Genomic DNA, 17284 nt, shown 5'->3' with positions numbered 1-17284 from the left:
CATTTTTGGTATAATGCAGAATTCTCAGCACAAAGTATTTCAACAAGTTTCCTTTCCTTATTTCTTGATCTACACTGACGATAAATATTGAGTGATCGCCAACTAAATGTTAGCATTTCAGGAATTGTCATTTGAATAATATACATTGTTTTCTATGCATATTGCTGCAATCGCGATATCCCTGATTCGCCTTTCTGTAACTTATGCAACAAAATGTCTTAAACGTTTCACAAACGCTCCTCTATAGGTTAGGCGACTAATGATCATAACGATGTGTTAAAACAAATAAGAAAACAGATAACTTGTTGAAAATATCCAGATGATAGGAACATGTAGCTCAAATGTAGCGGTAAATTAATCCCCAAAATAAATAGCTCTGAAAGTCTTCAACATTGGATGCTGACCACATTAGTTTTAATGGACTCACCTAGCTGAAGGCGCTCGGTCATGCATCCGCACCAAATCACGAGTTGTAACGCCGTGCTCAACAACCCATGCAATCGCTAGCCAGATTACATCAGACAATCCTTGACATATCGATAGCCTATCAAATATATCTTCGGACCACTTCGCTTCTGTCTTTTGATTTCACTTGGTGGGTACGATTCATATCAGGTGTTACCGGTTAAAGCGTTGTCAAACTCCGAATACCTGTGGCATCTTCACAAGTACTTTTATGCTTTATTTCAATTTTCAAGACACAAAAATAGATTTCAGCGTTTCGAAAGCTGATATCTATTACTGACTGATACTTTCCGCAACTATGTAAACCAGATACCAAATAATGTTAATCATAAAAAGTCATCATTTAACATTTAACCTGTGAGAAATCAGTAAAGCAAACGAAAAATTTAAAGTGTAAAGATTCAATTGAAATTAAGCAGTAATATAACAGAAGAAATACAAGATCAATCAACAGTTCATTATGAGAAACATAACTATTAGTAAAACAGAATATGATAATAATTAACCATCTCTTCGTTATGATTTTATGTCCGGCTTTTATCACGTGATTTATTCACTGATCAAAATATGACTTATACAACCTTCACACAGTGCCAAACCAATGACGTTCGAGCGGCATGAGCAGCCTAGCGTCCTTATTGGTCCTATGTCCGCCTAGCCCGTCCACTTGAGTCCAGAACACAATAGCAGCTTCTGTAATATGAATCGAATCGAATCATTTATTTCAGACATACTGGGTTTATATATCAAACAAACAAACAAACCGCAACGCACCATAAAATAGGAAATAACATTTGTACACAATAAAGCCAAAAAGTGACTGTGAACGTGGGAGGCAGTAGTCAATAAACTGAACATAGCTTAAGAACCGTAAAGCGTACAATAATAAATTATAGGTCAAAATGAAGCTTATAACAAGAGGAATATAAATATACATGATCTAATTATTGAATATTTATACCATAAGAATGTATAGATAATATTAGTTCACTACTAGGTCTCAGAGGTTACTCGTAATGTAATCTTCACTAGGATATAACACTATTATCTACATAGACAATGACTAGAGAAATGAGAACATTTGACTAAAAGTTTATCAATTCTTCTTTATGTCTAATTATTACACTTTAAAATAATTTTGATCCCATATTTGAATGGCGCTTAAAGTAAAAGAACTTCATATGGGAATATGATAAATGGTCAACAAAAAAGAATATACTGAGAATGTAAAATATTAACAGTCAGTGAATTCATATCAAACATAACACGATCCGCGAATTGACATCTTATTGATCTGATTTCCAGTTTGTTTTAAATCATCAACTGTTGTAGATTCAAGTTCGGTAGGTTTAGGAATGCACTTCAAACTGACCGGTTCTTTGTTTAAATAAAGATCTGTATCATTCTTATTGATGTTATTTAATTTATTTTTAGTCATAATAACTTCTCGATTGTTGTCTTTTAGTAATTGTACTGTTGATTTCCCTTCAGTAATAGATAAAGTACGATGATTACATTTGATACTTTCTTCATTGAATGGGTAATTTTTTGAATTTTTAATGAACTTTGAAATTTCACTGGACTTTTTCAAAGAATCAAAGGATTGATCGTTTTTCGTTGAGCAGATTTCTTTGAATGTCTCACCGTTACTATTGGATACGATCTGAGAATTAATAGTTTCTTTGTTTATGGACTTTTGTTGATTAAAAGTAAATGAATTTTTAAAAAATTCAATTTGGAATCCATATTGAGTTGTACTGAAATATATCGGTTTAATAGTAATATAATTTCGAATGTATGCTAAAACCTAAAAAACGGGTGTATATTTGAAAAAGAATTGTTTTAGCAATGAAATCATAAGTTGTAAGGAAGTGGTTTACATGTGAATGTCTCAAAGTATATCAACTGATCTTCCAGTTTGATGAGAATAGTGTGATTTTATGTTACTAGCTGACTTTAGTTAGACGACGATTGCAAAGTAAGATGCACTGGACATCTGTTCCATCTTATCACGAGACATTTCTACAGTTCTCAGACACATGAACTCACCAAGGATAAAACTCAGAACCTTCAATCCTCGTGGTAAACGATAATAAATCTTAGACCACTGAGTTGGTATCCGATGATTTACATTTGCAACTTCAACGATATTGTGATCAAGTTTTAACAAAAATTTATGAACGAACTAATAAGGTATAAAATAACATGTCTTCGATTTTGGCACGAAATTCATTCATCCATTTGATTATAGAGCGTTTTACGATTTTAGCTCATGTCAGTTCGTGATTAAAACTTTATATCTAATCCCTAACCTTGACCATCAGCTGTAAATCATAACTCTAATTTCTCACACTGATTTATAACCCTCATTTGGTCCTAGTTAGCAGGTGAACATTATCAAGGTCACTTTATCGTCACTCAAATGTCGTACATAAATTATAGTCCCACCGTACGTACATTTAAGTTATGGATATTAAACGTTGATTGTATAGTTCTTGGTCATCAATGATCAATGAAACAGTTGCACACTGTACTAACATGCGTTCTGAATAACCATACGTGATACAGTTCTAACTGTTTCAATGAAACGAGACAGAATGCACTAGTTTCTTTCTTGCTGAAAATCTTTCAAGAGTAAAAAACTTAAGGTATTCAGAACTTCTTGTTAATCACCTTCAACTACTAAAAGTTGACCAATAAAGACTACAAGGATTAAGACTGTTTCATATAACGAAAACAATTTTGAATTTCAAGTTTTGCATTAGTAGAATACATTGTAAAAACTCTAATTGAAATCGATATTATCAAGCAGGTCTCCAACTAGTTAATCCTTAACCGTTGAAAAACTCATTTTGAACAGAAAGAAACTCTACTTAAAAAATTACCTACTGAATAATTCTAATTTGGGAGAAGTATGAGCAAACTGTTGTGACTTTATGTCCGGCTTTTTCTTACGTGATTTATCTATCAATCAAAATATGACTTATACAATCTTAGCACTGTGCCAAACCAGTGACTTTCGACCGGTATGGGCAGCCTAGCGTCCTTATTGGTCCCAATACGCCTAGCCCGTCCACTTGAGTCCAGAACACCAACACTATAAGAATGTATAGATAATATTAGTCAATTAATACTCGTGATTTAATCTTGGCTCGGATATAACACAAATACTGGTTGATCATTAATTAATGAAGTGAGATAAGTAAATTACACTTTAAAAATTTTCTTCCTTGAAACAGTCTTTTCATATAACATGCTTTCATTGATGTGTGTGTAATAACGTCAGTCCTTGTCGTGAAACTTCAATATCATCAGTCTTCAAAACACCCTACGATAACAATTACCTTGTGTATGTTAACGATTGACTCAATAAATTCCAAGTGTTATAGTAAGACGCAGTGTACAGTGGGGTTCAGTCATGTTGGATTTGAGATAAATATTACTGGTGTTAATAGGTAATCATCATGAAATATTGCAAAACAACTTAATTTGGAAATGTGAACCATCAGATGACAACTTGGTGGTCAATAAGTTAAGTGTCCACAATGATTGCTGAAAGTCCTCACCAGGGTCGTGGTTGTCCACTGGTAAGGGGCTCCATACTAGGATGGAATGGTTACTCAGTTCCTCTTGGTTTTCAACATTTGTTCTAAGTGACATTAGTCTTTGATGTGGTACTTCATATTCAACAATTTCCATAGAACGTTTTATTAACATTTTATAATCATAGAAATCATAAAAGTTATTTCCATATTATTTCACTTACTTTTATCACTTCATGTGGATATGTTGATCCTGAAATTAATTTATTCGAATTACATTGAGTACATTTCTGTTGATCTAAAGAGAATAGAAATTCATAAATATTAATTATATAACCGGATTGATCAATTATTCTGTTTAATGGACGATGACCAATAAATATATTAATATATCCTTTTTTCGATGTCCATATATGATTGCAATACTAAAACAGAATTTAAGTAGTATAAATTATTTAATTAAAAAAACAAAAAGTAGATCATTGCACTTATAGATTAACTGTAAAACTTTATAAACAGATGAAACAAGAGATTTCCAAGATGTAAGTGACTGAAGGCAATAACGATACAGTCTGTATGGAATTCACATATGTCAACAAGAGACTGATCAATTACAATCCTAGACAACAACAGGAAGATACAAGTAAACAATACCAAGTGAATTTGATGGGCGATTTAAAGATAATTCACATTATTAAATACGTAATAAGGTAAGAACAAAGAAGAAATAGAATAGATGGAGTAACGAAAAGATAAAAACTTGTAATACAAATTATGATAAACAGTTTGTGTTAATAAGGAAACTTCCTACAATTGAAGAACAAATGGAACTTAAAACAACTTTCAATCAATATCAAAGCCACAATCTTCAATACGAATGTCAAGGCAGTTTTACTGTACGGAGCTGAAACTTGGAGAACTACAACAACCATCATCAAGAAGGTACAAGTATTTATAAATAGCTGTCTACGCAAGATACTCAACATCCATTGGCCGGATACCATCAGCAATAGCCTTCTGTGGGAGAGAACAAACCAGCTTCCAACTGAAGAAGAAATTAGCAAAAGACAATGGAAATGGATAGAACATACATTACGCAAATCATCAAACCACATCACGGGGTAAACCATAACTTGGAATCCTGAAGGGAAGCGGGAGAGAGGAAGGCCAAAGAACACATAACGTCGGCAATCGGAAGCAGATATGAAGAGGATGAATAACAACTGGAAAGAGCTGGGAAGGATTACCCAGAACAGGGTTGGTTGAAGAATGATGGTGAGTGACCTATGCTCCTTCATGAGGAGTAACAGGCGTAAGCAAGTAAGAAATTAAGTAAATAAGTAAGTAATAAGGAAACTGCTAACCTATATCTCCCGAACATTTTAGTAGACTGAAATGTTAGTTGTTATTCACTTGAATTACGTGTATAATGTTTGAAGTATACTTCATTTTTTAAACTTTGTATTTGGATAATCTATGCTCCTTTTAGTTTCATAAGCTATTCTATTCAGCGAGCGGCGATCAGTTGAATGGATATTTATCAGACAACTGTACGATATAATGAAGAAACTGGTAGGGAAATATATTAAACCAGAGGAACCGATCAAGGAAAAGAAAGAAGCCAAGTCAATCATTGAGATTCAAGGAAAAATGGGTAGTATGCTTCGAGGAACTCTTGAATAGACCAACTATACTGAATCCACTGCACACTGAAGCAGCACTTACAGATCATCCTGTGGATGTCACTCTGATAAGAACCAAAGAAATCAGGATGGACATTAGACAAATCAAGAGTGGGAAGGCAGTAGGACTTGATAACATACCAGGTGAAGTAATGAAGTCACACGTAGAAGTAATTGCAAAGATACGCCACGTTTTATTCGGGAAGATTTGGAAGGAGGGTTAAGTGCCACAGGCAAACTTCATCAAGATAGCAAAGAAAGGAGATCTGAGAGAATGTGAAAATTATAGAGAAATCACACTACTATAAGTAACAGGAAAAGTTTTCAACAGTGATGATGAACCAGATGAAAGACTCAGTAGATGCTCAACTTCGTGATCACCAGGTTGTATTCTATAAGGTTCAGTTGTGCACAGATCAAATCGTGACACTGCGGATCATCGTTGAACAATCGAAATCCTCATTAAACATTAACTTCCTTGATTATGAGAAACCATTTGACAGTGTGGATAAGAGAACATTGTGGGAACTTATTCAACACTATGAAGTGAGTAGCCGAGAAAATCGTCAACATCGTACCGAATTCATATGACGGACTAAACTGAAAGGTCGTGCATGGACAGCTGTATTCCAAATGAGGACCGGAGACAGAGAAGACTGCTTTCTCTCCCCTTTTTCTTTCTTCGGATGGTCGACTGGTTTATGAATATCTCAATTACTAATAATTACAATGTTGAGATGTTTTTAAGAAATCCATCAGTGTATAGACCATAATAATTGTTTAACATTGTTTAGTAATGTATGGATTTTATGTCACTTTAAATTTACATAAACAGATCTTCCCTATGATGATGAGGAGTAGAAAGTGGAATGCATATTGCATTTTACTTAGAACGTATTAGTTTAATACACATATATCCTACTGTTGATCTGTTATGATAAGATATAGTGGCTTAACTTCGTCAATCAACCACCTTTGATAACCGTTATTATATAAATTTGAAATTAGAATGCATTAACAAGCGGCGAATACAGTTTATTAACGGATAGCACGTATCACAAAGCTACAAATACATCAAGCGAATTTGAAGCAGGTAGGCGAATGTCTGTGTATGTGTACGTGAGTAAATACAAAGGCAAATTAATAGTCAGATCGAATAAGATGCAGCTAGGCAGCTAGGTGAAATCTAATAATAGGATAGGAATACATATAATATACATGGGAAAGATAATGATTCATGAAGCAATAATTAAGCGATTAACATTTAAGCTAGAGAGAGATATGTGCGTAGGACATCACAACTAATCAAGCATACACGTTTATACAATTATGATAGTGTGATCATAATAGCACATAGTAATAGACGACCTGCTACTGTTCGAATACCATTGTCTGTTAAGTAAGTTAATAAAAGAGCTTAATTATAATCAACATTGATTATAAGAGAGTTATCACTATCATGACATTAAGCTATCATCTACTCACTCAAAATTTACTCATTAGCTGAATTCCATTACATTGAGTAACAAACTACTGATTACTATAAATAGTGTTATTGATTTTGTATAATTTTAAATCTTGTAGCTATAATTTAATCCTCATTATCTTCTTTTCCTTTTCTTTTTCTTCTTCCTCCTCCTCTTCTTCCTCTTCCTCTTCTTCTTTTCTCCCCCTTTTCTTCCTCTTCTTCTTCTTCTGAGACTCATTCTTGTTAAAAGTACATCAATTATCACTTCCTTATCACAAAAATGAGGATCACATTTTCTTCTAAATAGACTAATAACTTAATAATTATGATTCATTGAATGTAAAAGTATTCAATATGAATCTTATTTAACAGTACATTGAATAATAATAATAATAATAATAATAATAATGTACTATTTTAATGAAAAGAATTAAAATCACTAAGGTATCAGTATAGATTACTTAAACAATCTTATCTAATAATGTACTTTATAAATGATAAATGATGTTTTTATAATGAAAATTTGGCATTATTCATTTAGATATTAATATTGTTGTGATATGTGCTATTGATATCGATAGATATTAGTAGTATGTATCATCAATTAAAAGTGATATGTCTGGCGGCAGAAGGTTAAGAAGATCGGAAGAGAGAGAGAGAGAGAGAACGAAGATAGAGAGATTGGTTAGTGTGTAAATAAAGGAGCAGTCACGTTTGAGACAATTGATTGACATTTTGCAAATGAAGTATTCACTGTATAGTTATCAGATTTTACCAAGGGATTTTGTAATTTATAACTGATTAATCACCGGGTGGTGATCAATGTAATGTAGGTCAGATCCTATCGACCAAATTTTAATGTGACCAGTAGTCTAAGCGAGTCAACACTGCGTGTACTATGTTGAGACAAGATAGTGGTTGGAGCTAGCCAACGGGTAATCCTGGACCTAGATTTCGTGCTACTAGGCACTCATCAGTAAGTTGTATCTGTAATCATGAGGGAACTGATGCTTCCAGACAAATTCAAATCCGTGTCACACAGCTTCACAGTCAAAGACGTTAACACTGAGCTATGCGCGACGCGACTGACTTCCTATAACTTTATATTCACATACATCCGGTTGATCTCATTTGTGTGTTCTCGTTCACTGCAATATGACTATGTCTATGTTATATATAAAGAAATATTTCGAAATAAGACGATTTTCGATTTCGATAATGTTTAGAACAATTAGTTACTATGATACAGTATTCAGCGTAAATGTAATATTTTGTCAATGTTTAATTTACAATGTTTTGCCCATAAATACAACATAGTTCTTATAAAATGTCTCCCTAATCTATTATGTAATGAGATGTATAAGAATCAGCTAATTAGATTACGGTGATGTCAATGCAAAATTATCTAGATCTATCCAATGTATATTCTCAATAGTCCGAGATTTTAAGTAGTTTGTGGTTGTCGGCAAAAGAAACCCAAGACTGAGATTTCATTAGTTAGTATTTATTAGTGAGGTATAATTACATCGTTGTGTGGAATCCAATTCAAACCTGTCTCAATCACCTTCATAGTCTAAGTTGTTAACATTGAGATATTCTGACCTCAATGAACCTGTTAAAATACTGAGATATATTCACAAGTAATTGGGCGAGACTATAATTTATGGACGAATCAATCTTGTATAAGATAACAGATCTCAGATTTTGGCTCAAGATTCACTCATCCATTTGGCTAAATAGAGTTTTGGTATTATGGCTAATGTCAGTTTGTGATAAAAACCCGAAATCTAATTTCTAACCTTAATCATCAACTATGAATCATGATTCTTATTCCTCACACTGTTTTATAACCTTCATTTAGTTCTAGTTACTAGGTGAACACCCTCAAGGTCACTTTAGCGTCACTCAAAGGTCGTCCATAAATTATAGTCCCATCATTCATTGATCATTACGTAATATCATTATCCTCTTACATAAGCATAATATAAGTAGTATGAGTATAAAATAACTTACAGAACAATGAAATCGAAATTTTGCTGGAATTTTCTTTGACCATATAAGATTAGTTTTTATAATTTGTGAATTATCATTCAATGGACTAAATATCCACATTATTCCATATAAAGAATCTGGTTGTACATATAATTCATAAAAATATCCCAACCATAATATATGAAGTCTACCATAAATAATAATAATAATAATAAAGGATTACTTAGACGAGGTATTTTACAATATGAGATAAGCAATTTTATCTGATAAATCATTACAAGAGAGACAGAGGTAAGTGTTGTACGGTTAATTCATTGTAGTTTTGTACCGACATGAAGGTAACCAGGTCAAAGGTTTTTTATCCTAACATTGGATCCCTCGGCAATGTTCATCTTCAACACCATCAGAAATTGAACTCAGGGTCTTCAGGTTTCGTAGAAAATGTTTAATCTTTAGTAATATTGAGCATGTATCTATTGATACAACTTCAACTTGAATGAATTCGACAAACAGAATGATGATCAAAACTAATAATAACAGATATTTTAATCCCAGTACATTTGTACTTTAAGATTATTCAATTGAAGTTTAAGAACATCATGGATTACATCATGAAACAGTAGTCCAGAGTGTCATAATTTTTAATGGCACCCTAAATATAACCAGTTTATGATAACTAACACCTACTTAATAGTCGCACCCCCACACACACAAAACCACCTCAAATAAAAAAAATTTCACTCTGCAACAAATATCATATCAAATTCATTTGGTGTCATTTTACTTGTATTTTCCCACAAGCAGGTGGCTATCAGGACTCAGTAGCTAGATGAATAACGCTATGGCATTTGAAGTGAACGGTGGTCGGTTCGAGCCCCAAAGTGAACATCAACTCTGTGATGCAGGTACATCCAGCTGACGAGTTGCATATAGGACTAAAGCCACATCCTGGATTCCACTGCTAGCCACTATCCATCTTTGTTTTAAAATATCATGTCAGTTGTCTATGAACTTTTCATTGACGTTCATTTGTATTACCTGGTTACTTGATCTGTTGATGTATGTAATCAAATCATTCAGAAAAAAGGTAGAAGAATAAACACATCAGAATAAGAAAATTCATTTGATGAATTTAGCGTTATTGTCATACATTTATTAGTCCGTCTCTATTTATATTTATCAAAGAGGAAATCAATGTAATACATGAATTACATTATTCGCTGATGTGAATGAATAATTCATTATATAACGATACAGTTATGAATATAGAACAACATAGATATAAGCGAACAATATTGTTTTCGATTAGATCCTCATCAACCTTTACTCTAATATACAGTAATATAGAAAACGTTGTTCATCAAGACAATATACACATTTCTCAAGCTTCGTACCTCTTCATTATAAGAGAAACTTAGTCAAATGTCTGATAAATAGAGCTATTAAGATATGTTCAGTCGATACAATTGATAAGGAATTAGAGTTCATACACAATATGTTGATTGAATTCGGTTATCCACATGGTTTCTTCAAGTAACAGTTGAGGGTAACAAACAAGAAAATAGTGACATTAACTGCTAGTAAGAAACCTCTCTTCATGAAGCTATAATTCAATAGAGATATAGCTGGTGATGTACTACGTGACAGATTGGCTAGAGCAGTGAAGAGGACGTTTAATGCAGCAAACCTCGGTCTATCGTACTCGACACGATCTATGGTGATTTCCTAACTAAAGGATAAATTACCTGGTTATGCCACTTCTATGTTTATTTACGAATTGAACTGGTCCTGTGGAGAAAGCTATGTTGGGCGCACTACCAGACAACTGATCCAAAAAGTTAGTGAACACCTCCCTTCGTGGTTAGGAAAAGGTACTGTCAAGACAATACGAAGCTCGGGTCTTTCATATTGATCGATAGCGGTCATATAGTAAACAGAAATAAGTCACTTAATGTTATTTAACGTGTTCCTATTAGTTTTCTTTATCGCAACTAGTACACCTGTCATCACATTATTCATAAACTGTCTTCATTGGTTTAATAATTTCGTACATGCATATAAAAGTGATTGCTTAACAAGTAAATCCGTTTAGAATCCAATGCTTATTAAAAATTTCTTGAAAACCTGGCTACTCAAAGGAGGGGATCAAATAAAAACCACGATGATTACCCATTCATTTCAAGTATTGTAAGGCTATAACAGAATAGAATTCACCTAGCAGATATTCATAGAGTTGATCTGACGAAATAAACTGAATCTCAACAGATTTAATCAACAACCGAATAAACAAATTAAAGTGTTCATCAGGAAACTTTCCTTAAAACCAACGGAAACAAAATCATAAAGAAAAACATGTCGCAGAAACTCCTTTTTTAATTTTTATTTCACACCATAGCCTAAGCACTGAAGAACATACTGTAAGAGAAACATTATTATTCATGATGAACTAGTTTTCGAGACTACAAAGCGCTGTTTACTAGCTGGATGCCTGAATTGACGTGTTTGTAACTTTATAGTCGAATTCATGAGTCAATTAAAGCTAAACCACCATGGAAAACCTGGAAGCACTGGACGGCCCTTTCGTCCTAGTACGGGACTCCGCAGCAGCACTCACCCATCACCACTCCCAGGACCTATCAGGCTCGCGCTAAATATCTAGACCAGTAATTCGGCATCCAACGGTGTTAATATCTAGATTCAAACAATCCACGAAACTGCACCACTGACCGGTAGATCCTAGATCTAAGTTCCGTGTGAGGGGTCGTGGATATGCACTGCTGAATAGTGCCATACTAGGACGAATCGGTAGTCCAGTGCTTCCAGGTTTTCCATGGTGATCTAAAATCAATTGACTCATGAATTCCACTACAAAATTACTAAGATCTCCACAAAACCCCCCTTCTGATAATAATCATCATGTGTTTACTAGTGAATGACTTCAATAGTTATTTCCTGGAGTTCTAGTGAGAAGCAATGATCAGTGAAGTTCAACCAGGTCTGTTGTGAGATAGTAACTCACTGATGACAATGTTGGATGTGTCGCTCAATTTTGTGGATTGGTTGAAGTTAGACATTAACACCGTTGCATACCTTAGTGGTCTAGAGGTTAAGTATCTGCGCGTGAGACCGATAGGTCCTGGGTTCAGATCTTGCGAGCGCGGGATCATGGATGTACACTGCTGAATAGTCGCATACTAGGACGAAACAGCCATCCAGTAGTTCCAGATTTTCCATGGTGGTCTAACTTCATTCGACTCATGACCTCAACTATTGAAATGGCTATAATATCTACACAAAAAAAGCCTTCTGAAATTTGATTACTCTTATCAATAATCATTAAATCAATATAAAATCGATATTTCGTTTACCTTTCATGTAATTCACTATCAATAGAATAAATATGTTGTTTATAATCAGTAATATCATGAATGATACATTCAATTTTAAATTTATATTTTATAAAATATTCCATTAAAATATTTATTATATGAAATGAGCATAAACATATTTGATATGATGAATAATTCATTTTACTTTTTAAAGTTTGAATTTCATTCAAATTTATTCTTAATATATTATTATATTAACCAATCAAATCACAACACATTTAACCAATCATAAATCAGTAAAAATTTTCTTGGAATCTGATTGGTTGAGATTATAATGACATTATCCATTTATAAATTGGCATCCGCGACGAAAGTAATCGAAATATGATTAATATATATATATAGTCTATGTAAATGATGAATGAATGAAATTATATACTACACAGTATGATAATGAATTAGTCAATTGAATTTTGTAAAGAACTACTTACTTGGCTCAGTCTCATTAATCCTAGTTAATGGACATACAACTTTTAAAGAATATATTTTTTGTTTGTTTGTCTATTGTGAAACTGCCTACGCGAATGATGATGAATTTACTGACGTAATTAATGTTTGCAGCAATAATTGATTATATATGTGGAATTCATACATCAAATTAGCAATCAGAACACCGGAAAGACTATCCAGATACCTTGAATCACTTGTATAAGTTAAAATTATAAAAAAAACTAGGGCAATTACAAAAACACAAAATGCAAGGGGATAATAAGCTATATAAAATAAATCAAAGTATCTAAGGTAATGTAATGTGTCATCGGAAGAAATTCAGCGAAGCCTCCAATTCGACCGGGATTCGGACTCGGAACTACTCGAACTCATCAAAAAATAAACTGTCGAGCGTTTGATTTTTATTTCCTCAAACACTTTTTTAATACTAACTCCTAAAAAAAGACCAATTACAATATGTGGTGAATGTAAATAAATAGTTTGCATGGTGATAGCTTCCTTGATACCTGTCATAGAGCATTGGGGAGTCATCCTGTCCTAGTTTGTTTTAGCAGTGGTGTACACTTACAACCCTATACAGTATATAGCTCACGATCTTTAAATCTCATATCAAACAAAAGTCTTCAAATCATTGAGTAAGAATACCGTATTACTCATTTCATTAGCAATAATTCCATGGTATAGCGTGACTCTCACCAAATGTTTTGATACCTATTTGGTTTACACGACAGATCTGGTATTTCTACTGAAGCTTTGAGATAATCAACATAAGGATGGTTACTAGTGAGAAGGAACTTTTGCAGTTACGTGGATAGATTGTGAGGATTTCCTTAGAAACTGACGCCAATCAGGGAACCATAAAACTACATGAAGAAGTGCAAATATATTCACAGTAATTTGAGACTTCTTAATAATATGGACCAACGATACTAATTGGATACAATTCAACAATGATGAATTTGGTTAGAAGTGAATATGTATCACCATAAGGAATAAATAAATGGAGTTTAAAAATGATTGCAAAATTCGCTGCAGCGTTCTACTTGGCCAGTGATAATGGAATCGAGGTGTTCGGACATGATTAATTCCGTAATGGTGAAAGGAAGAGAGAAAGACCGAAGGATACATTGCGCCAGTAATTCGAAGTTGATATCAAAAGAATGAAAAGCGCTTAGGAACAACTGAAGAGGAGGGCCCAGGACTGAGTGTGTTAGAGACCTTGTCCCACATAATGTGACAAGAGCAAGTCGGCTCTGTAAAAGAAGAACCATTACTTACCAAACCAGGGATTTATATACTGAGGTATGAGGCACTGTAAATGTGAAGATAAGTGTTACTACCTCGCAACACATGCTCGAACTGGTGAACTAAGTTTGGAAACAGTGATCTATTGATAGAAAACTGGATGTATTAAGCTACCACTGTAAAACTGGAATGGACAATTACAGGATCAACATATTAAACCATGAGAATTCAAAATAAGTTCATTAATTGTCGTAGATTTGAGAAAATGATCGGAGTCAATCCAACTGTTACGTTTGAATCGAATTTTACGAACTTGAACTCATTAGCATCTTCCTTAACACTAATCTAAAAAATATCTCTTTCGAAAATTAATCACATGGATTTACAGCTTCATCAATACTTAGACTAATCACATGATATTCTCTCGACCTTGATTATGATCATGTTATATAATACGATTCTGTATGTTTATCCAGAAAATAAAGTTATTTAATAAATACCGTGACTTCAACTTAATTATATAACTAATCACTTACATTGATGACTAAACAAATTCTTAGACCTGCTAATGATGTCACGTTAGTTACGTTTAAACCAGTTCCTAGTAGTGTTGACAAGTTGAAATTGGTCAACTAGAGCAAGTAAATCAATCAAATTCTAGTTTGTTGTATGTTACAGCCTACGTGGAGGGAAAAATATCGCCTCTCAATTGAACTTGACCTTAAACATTCAATTGAACATTACTTTTGTTGTCTCCTGAGCTAATCATCAATACAACTATCACTCAAACGCCTGATCGTTGCTGCTACCTTGACACAGTGGTCGAGCTTGCTGTTGGGGTAATCCAGAAAACTTCTCGCAAAAGACAAGAAAGGTTCAAGAAACACTAAGAAGCATTTTATTCAATCAGCCTCCACTTGAAGTTTAGCCAGAAACGTTAGGAAAGTGAAAATTCACATATACAGTTTCTGATTGGCTGATTACTATACTGCTACTATGTTTAGTAGCATTCCAGAATTTTCGGTAAACTCAAGGACATCTAAAATACTATGAAAACCCTATATTTTCTGTGCTAAAACGAACCTTTGGAATAAAGTGCTTCTCGCATATTTTGCGCCTTTTCTCTCGTGTTCAGGTCGCTGTGTAGTTCTAGCTTGGGGGTTACGAGAATAGCTTAAAAACCAATCGAGCTATACTGGCTGGAACAATCGTTGCTCATGGTACTGCCATGACATACAGGTCGGTTGAAGAGCGGTAAGGCTAGAAGTAGCAAACCCAAGGTTCGAGGGCGAAGTTGTACTGCTGACTGTACAGAGGTGTGACAGCAGGAAGGTGTTTCCTTCAGACAACTAGCATAACAGCGATGCTGCCTTCCCACAAAAGAGTGGGGTTAGAAAAAGTCGGCCCTAAAAATGCACACCTCACCTTATCCCACGGACATCCGCCAATGGCGGTAAGGTCTCGACAAGCTAACACAAAAATTACTCATAAAAAGGTCATGTGTGACCGACCTCAAGCAGCTGTTCCTTGAGCACTGCAGTCACGCTCTCAGGTTACTAAGACCACCTCTAACCCTATTTCTTTTTCAGGTACCTCTAGAAGAACCCTTCCACGATGTGGTCAACCGCCCTCATACCTCTAATAGCAAGATCTCGCAAACTAAATTAGGTCCTCTAAATCACCCGGCCTAAAATGAGATTATGAATTTTTCTAGTCTTGTCGACTGCATACATTTTTTCAATCTACTGTTATTATACAACATAATATCTAGATTAGAGTAGCAATTATCTAGGTGTAAGTGTGATAAATATGGCAAACATTCAATTTAATAAAACGTTCCAAGTTTATCGATAGAAAAATAAGGTACATATAGTAATAATGATTCAAATCTGACGAACAATCAAAACCGCATAATCTTGAAATTATATTTGAAGGCTTCTAAAATAAGATAAAAATGATGATGTTTTATATATTGAAATATATTGAAATCACACATCTATCTCATCATGGTACCTATAGAAGAATGAAATATACACTCGTAAGGTTGTTGTTATCAAACAAAAATACATGAATCAATAATAACTCATATATATATATATATATATATATATATATGAAGCCAAATAAAACAAGATTAAGTGTAACATTTGCTTTTTATAATGATCATCAAAATGATGATCACAACTGATCAATCAATAACATAGTGAATTATATACAGTAATATTGATAAGACAAATATAAGCGATCACTATTAGTCAGATTGATCATATGTAAGTTATATGGGGAATATTTTTAGTACAATGACAGATTGATATTTTCACTTCTTAAAGCGCGATATATAAAGATATATATACACCGGTACAATTAGTTGGTTCAGTGAAGCAACAGTAAATAAACATTTGATCTCATTAAGCGAATAAGCAACAGCACCATCATCATCATGACTATTATTATTATGGATTATACCGGAGTAAGAAAACTAGATAGATAACTTATTTACAGCGTAATAATTGTGATGATGATGGTGATGATGTAAAGGAACAAGAGAATCTGACCTACAATTTCACGTTTGAATTATGATGATATCGGAGAGAAAGTGAGACGAATTAACAATCACAACAAAAGAAACAAAAACACAAGTAGACAAAAATTTACAAAATATAAAAGAACAAAGATAAGAAAAAAATGAAAGAAAAATGAAAACAATACAGATAATTAATCATTTAATGGAACCGATTGATAATTTGTCGCAGCTGCTAAAACAGCAGCATTTAAATCGGCATTACTCGAGCTAAATGAACCACGTCTTGATGTATTCGTTGAATTGGTAGCGGTTGGACATTTACGTAAGTGACATATATTATTACGAGAGTATTGACTTAAAGCACCTTGCCAAAATCTTGCCACAGCTGCATTTTCCGCTGATTGACAATTGATTGAAGCGAGTACATTAGTCCAACGACGAGTTGCTTCCTCACCACTCAAAGATGATCCCTGTAGTTAAGATTGAAAGGAGGAAGAGATGGTTATTTAATGGAAAAGTAAGGTAAC

At 33.7% G+C, this 17284-nt stretch overlaps 2 protein-coding genes across 2 annotated transcripts in view; both read right to left on the bottom strand.

Annotated features, from left to right (window-relative positions):
- Positions 1 to 439: 439 nt before the first annotated feature.
- On the bottom strand, positions 440 to 9269 carry MS3_00004623 (uncharacterized protein; the record flags this gene model as incomplete). The annotated part of the gene is made up of 3 exons (XM_012944072.3): positions 440 to 2272; positions 4232 to 4432; positions 9171 to 9269. The coding sequence occupies 3 exons, from the start codon at positions 9267 to 9269 to the stop codon at positions 1721 to 1723; spliced, it is 852 nt and encodes a 283-aa protein (XP_012799526.1). The 3' UTR covers positions 440 to 1720.
- A 3517-nt stretch (positions 9270 to 12786) lies between these two features.
- Positions 12787 to 17284, bottom strand: part of MS3_00004622 (uncharacterized protein) — a 28069-nt gene continuing 23571 nt past the window's right edge. Inside the window, exon 10 of the mRNA XM_051212559.1 lies at positions 12787 to 17227. Coding sequence (XP_051072748.1) covers positions 16949 to 17227 — 279 coding nt within the window. The 3' untranslated portion in view covers positions 12787 to 16948. The remainder of the gene's footprint in view (positions 17228 to 17284) is intronic.

The sequence above is a fragment of the Schistosoma haematobium genome, chromosome ZW (assembly GCF_000699445.3).
Source record: "Schistosoma haematobium chromosome ZW, whole genome shotgun sequence".
Classification (NCBI taxonomy): domain Eukaryota; kingdom Metazoa; phylum Platyhelminthes; class Trematoda; order Strigeidida; family Schistosomatidae; genus Schistosoma; species Schistosoma haematobium.
The sequence above is the reverse complement of the archived record's forward strand: the minus strand, read 5'-3'. Positions and strand labels throughout refer to the sequence as shown.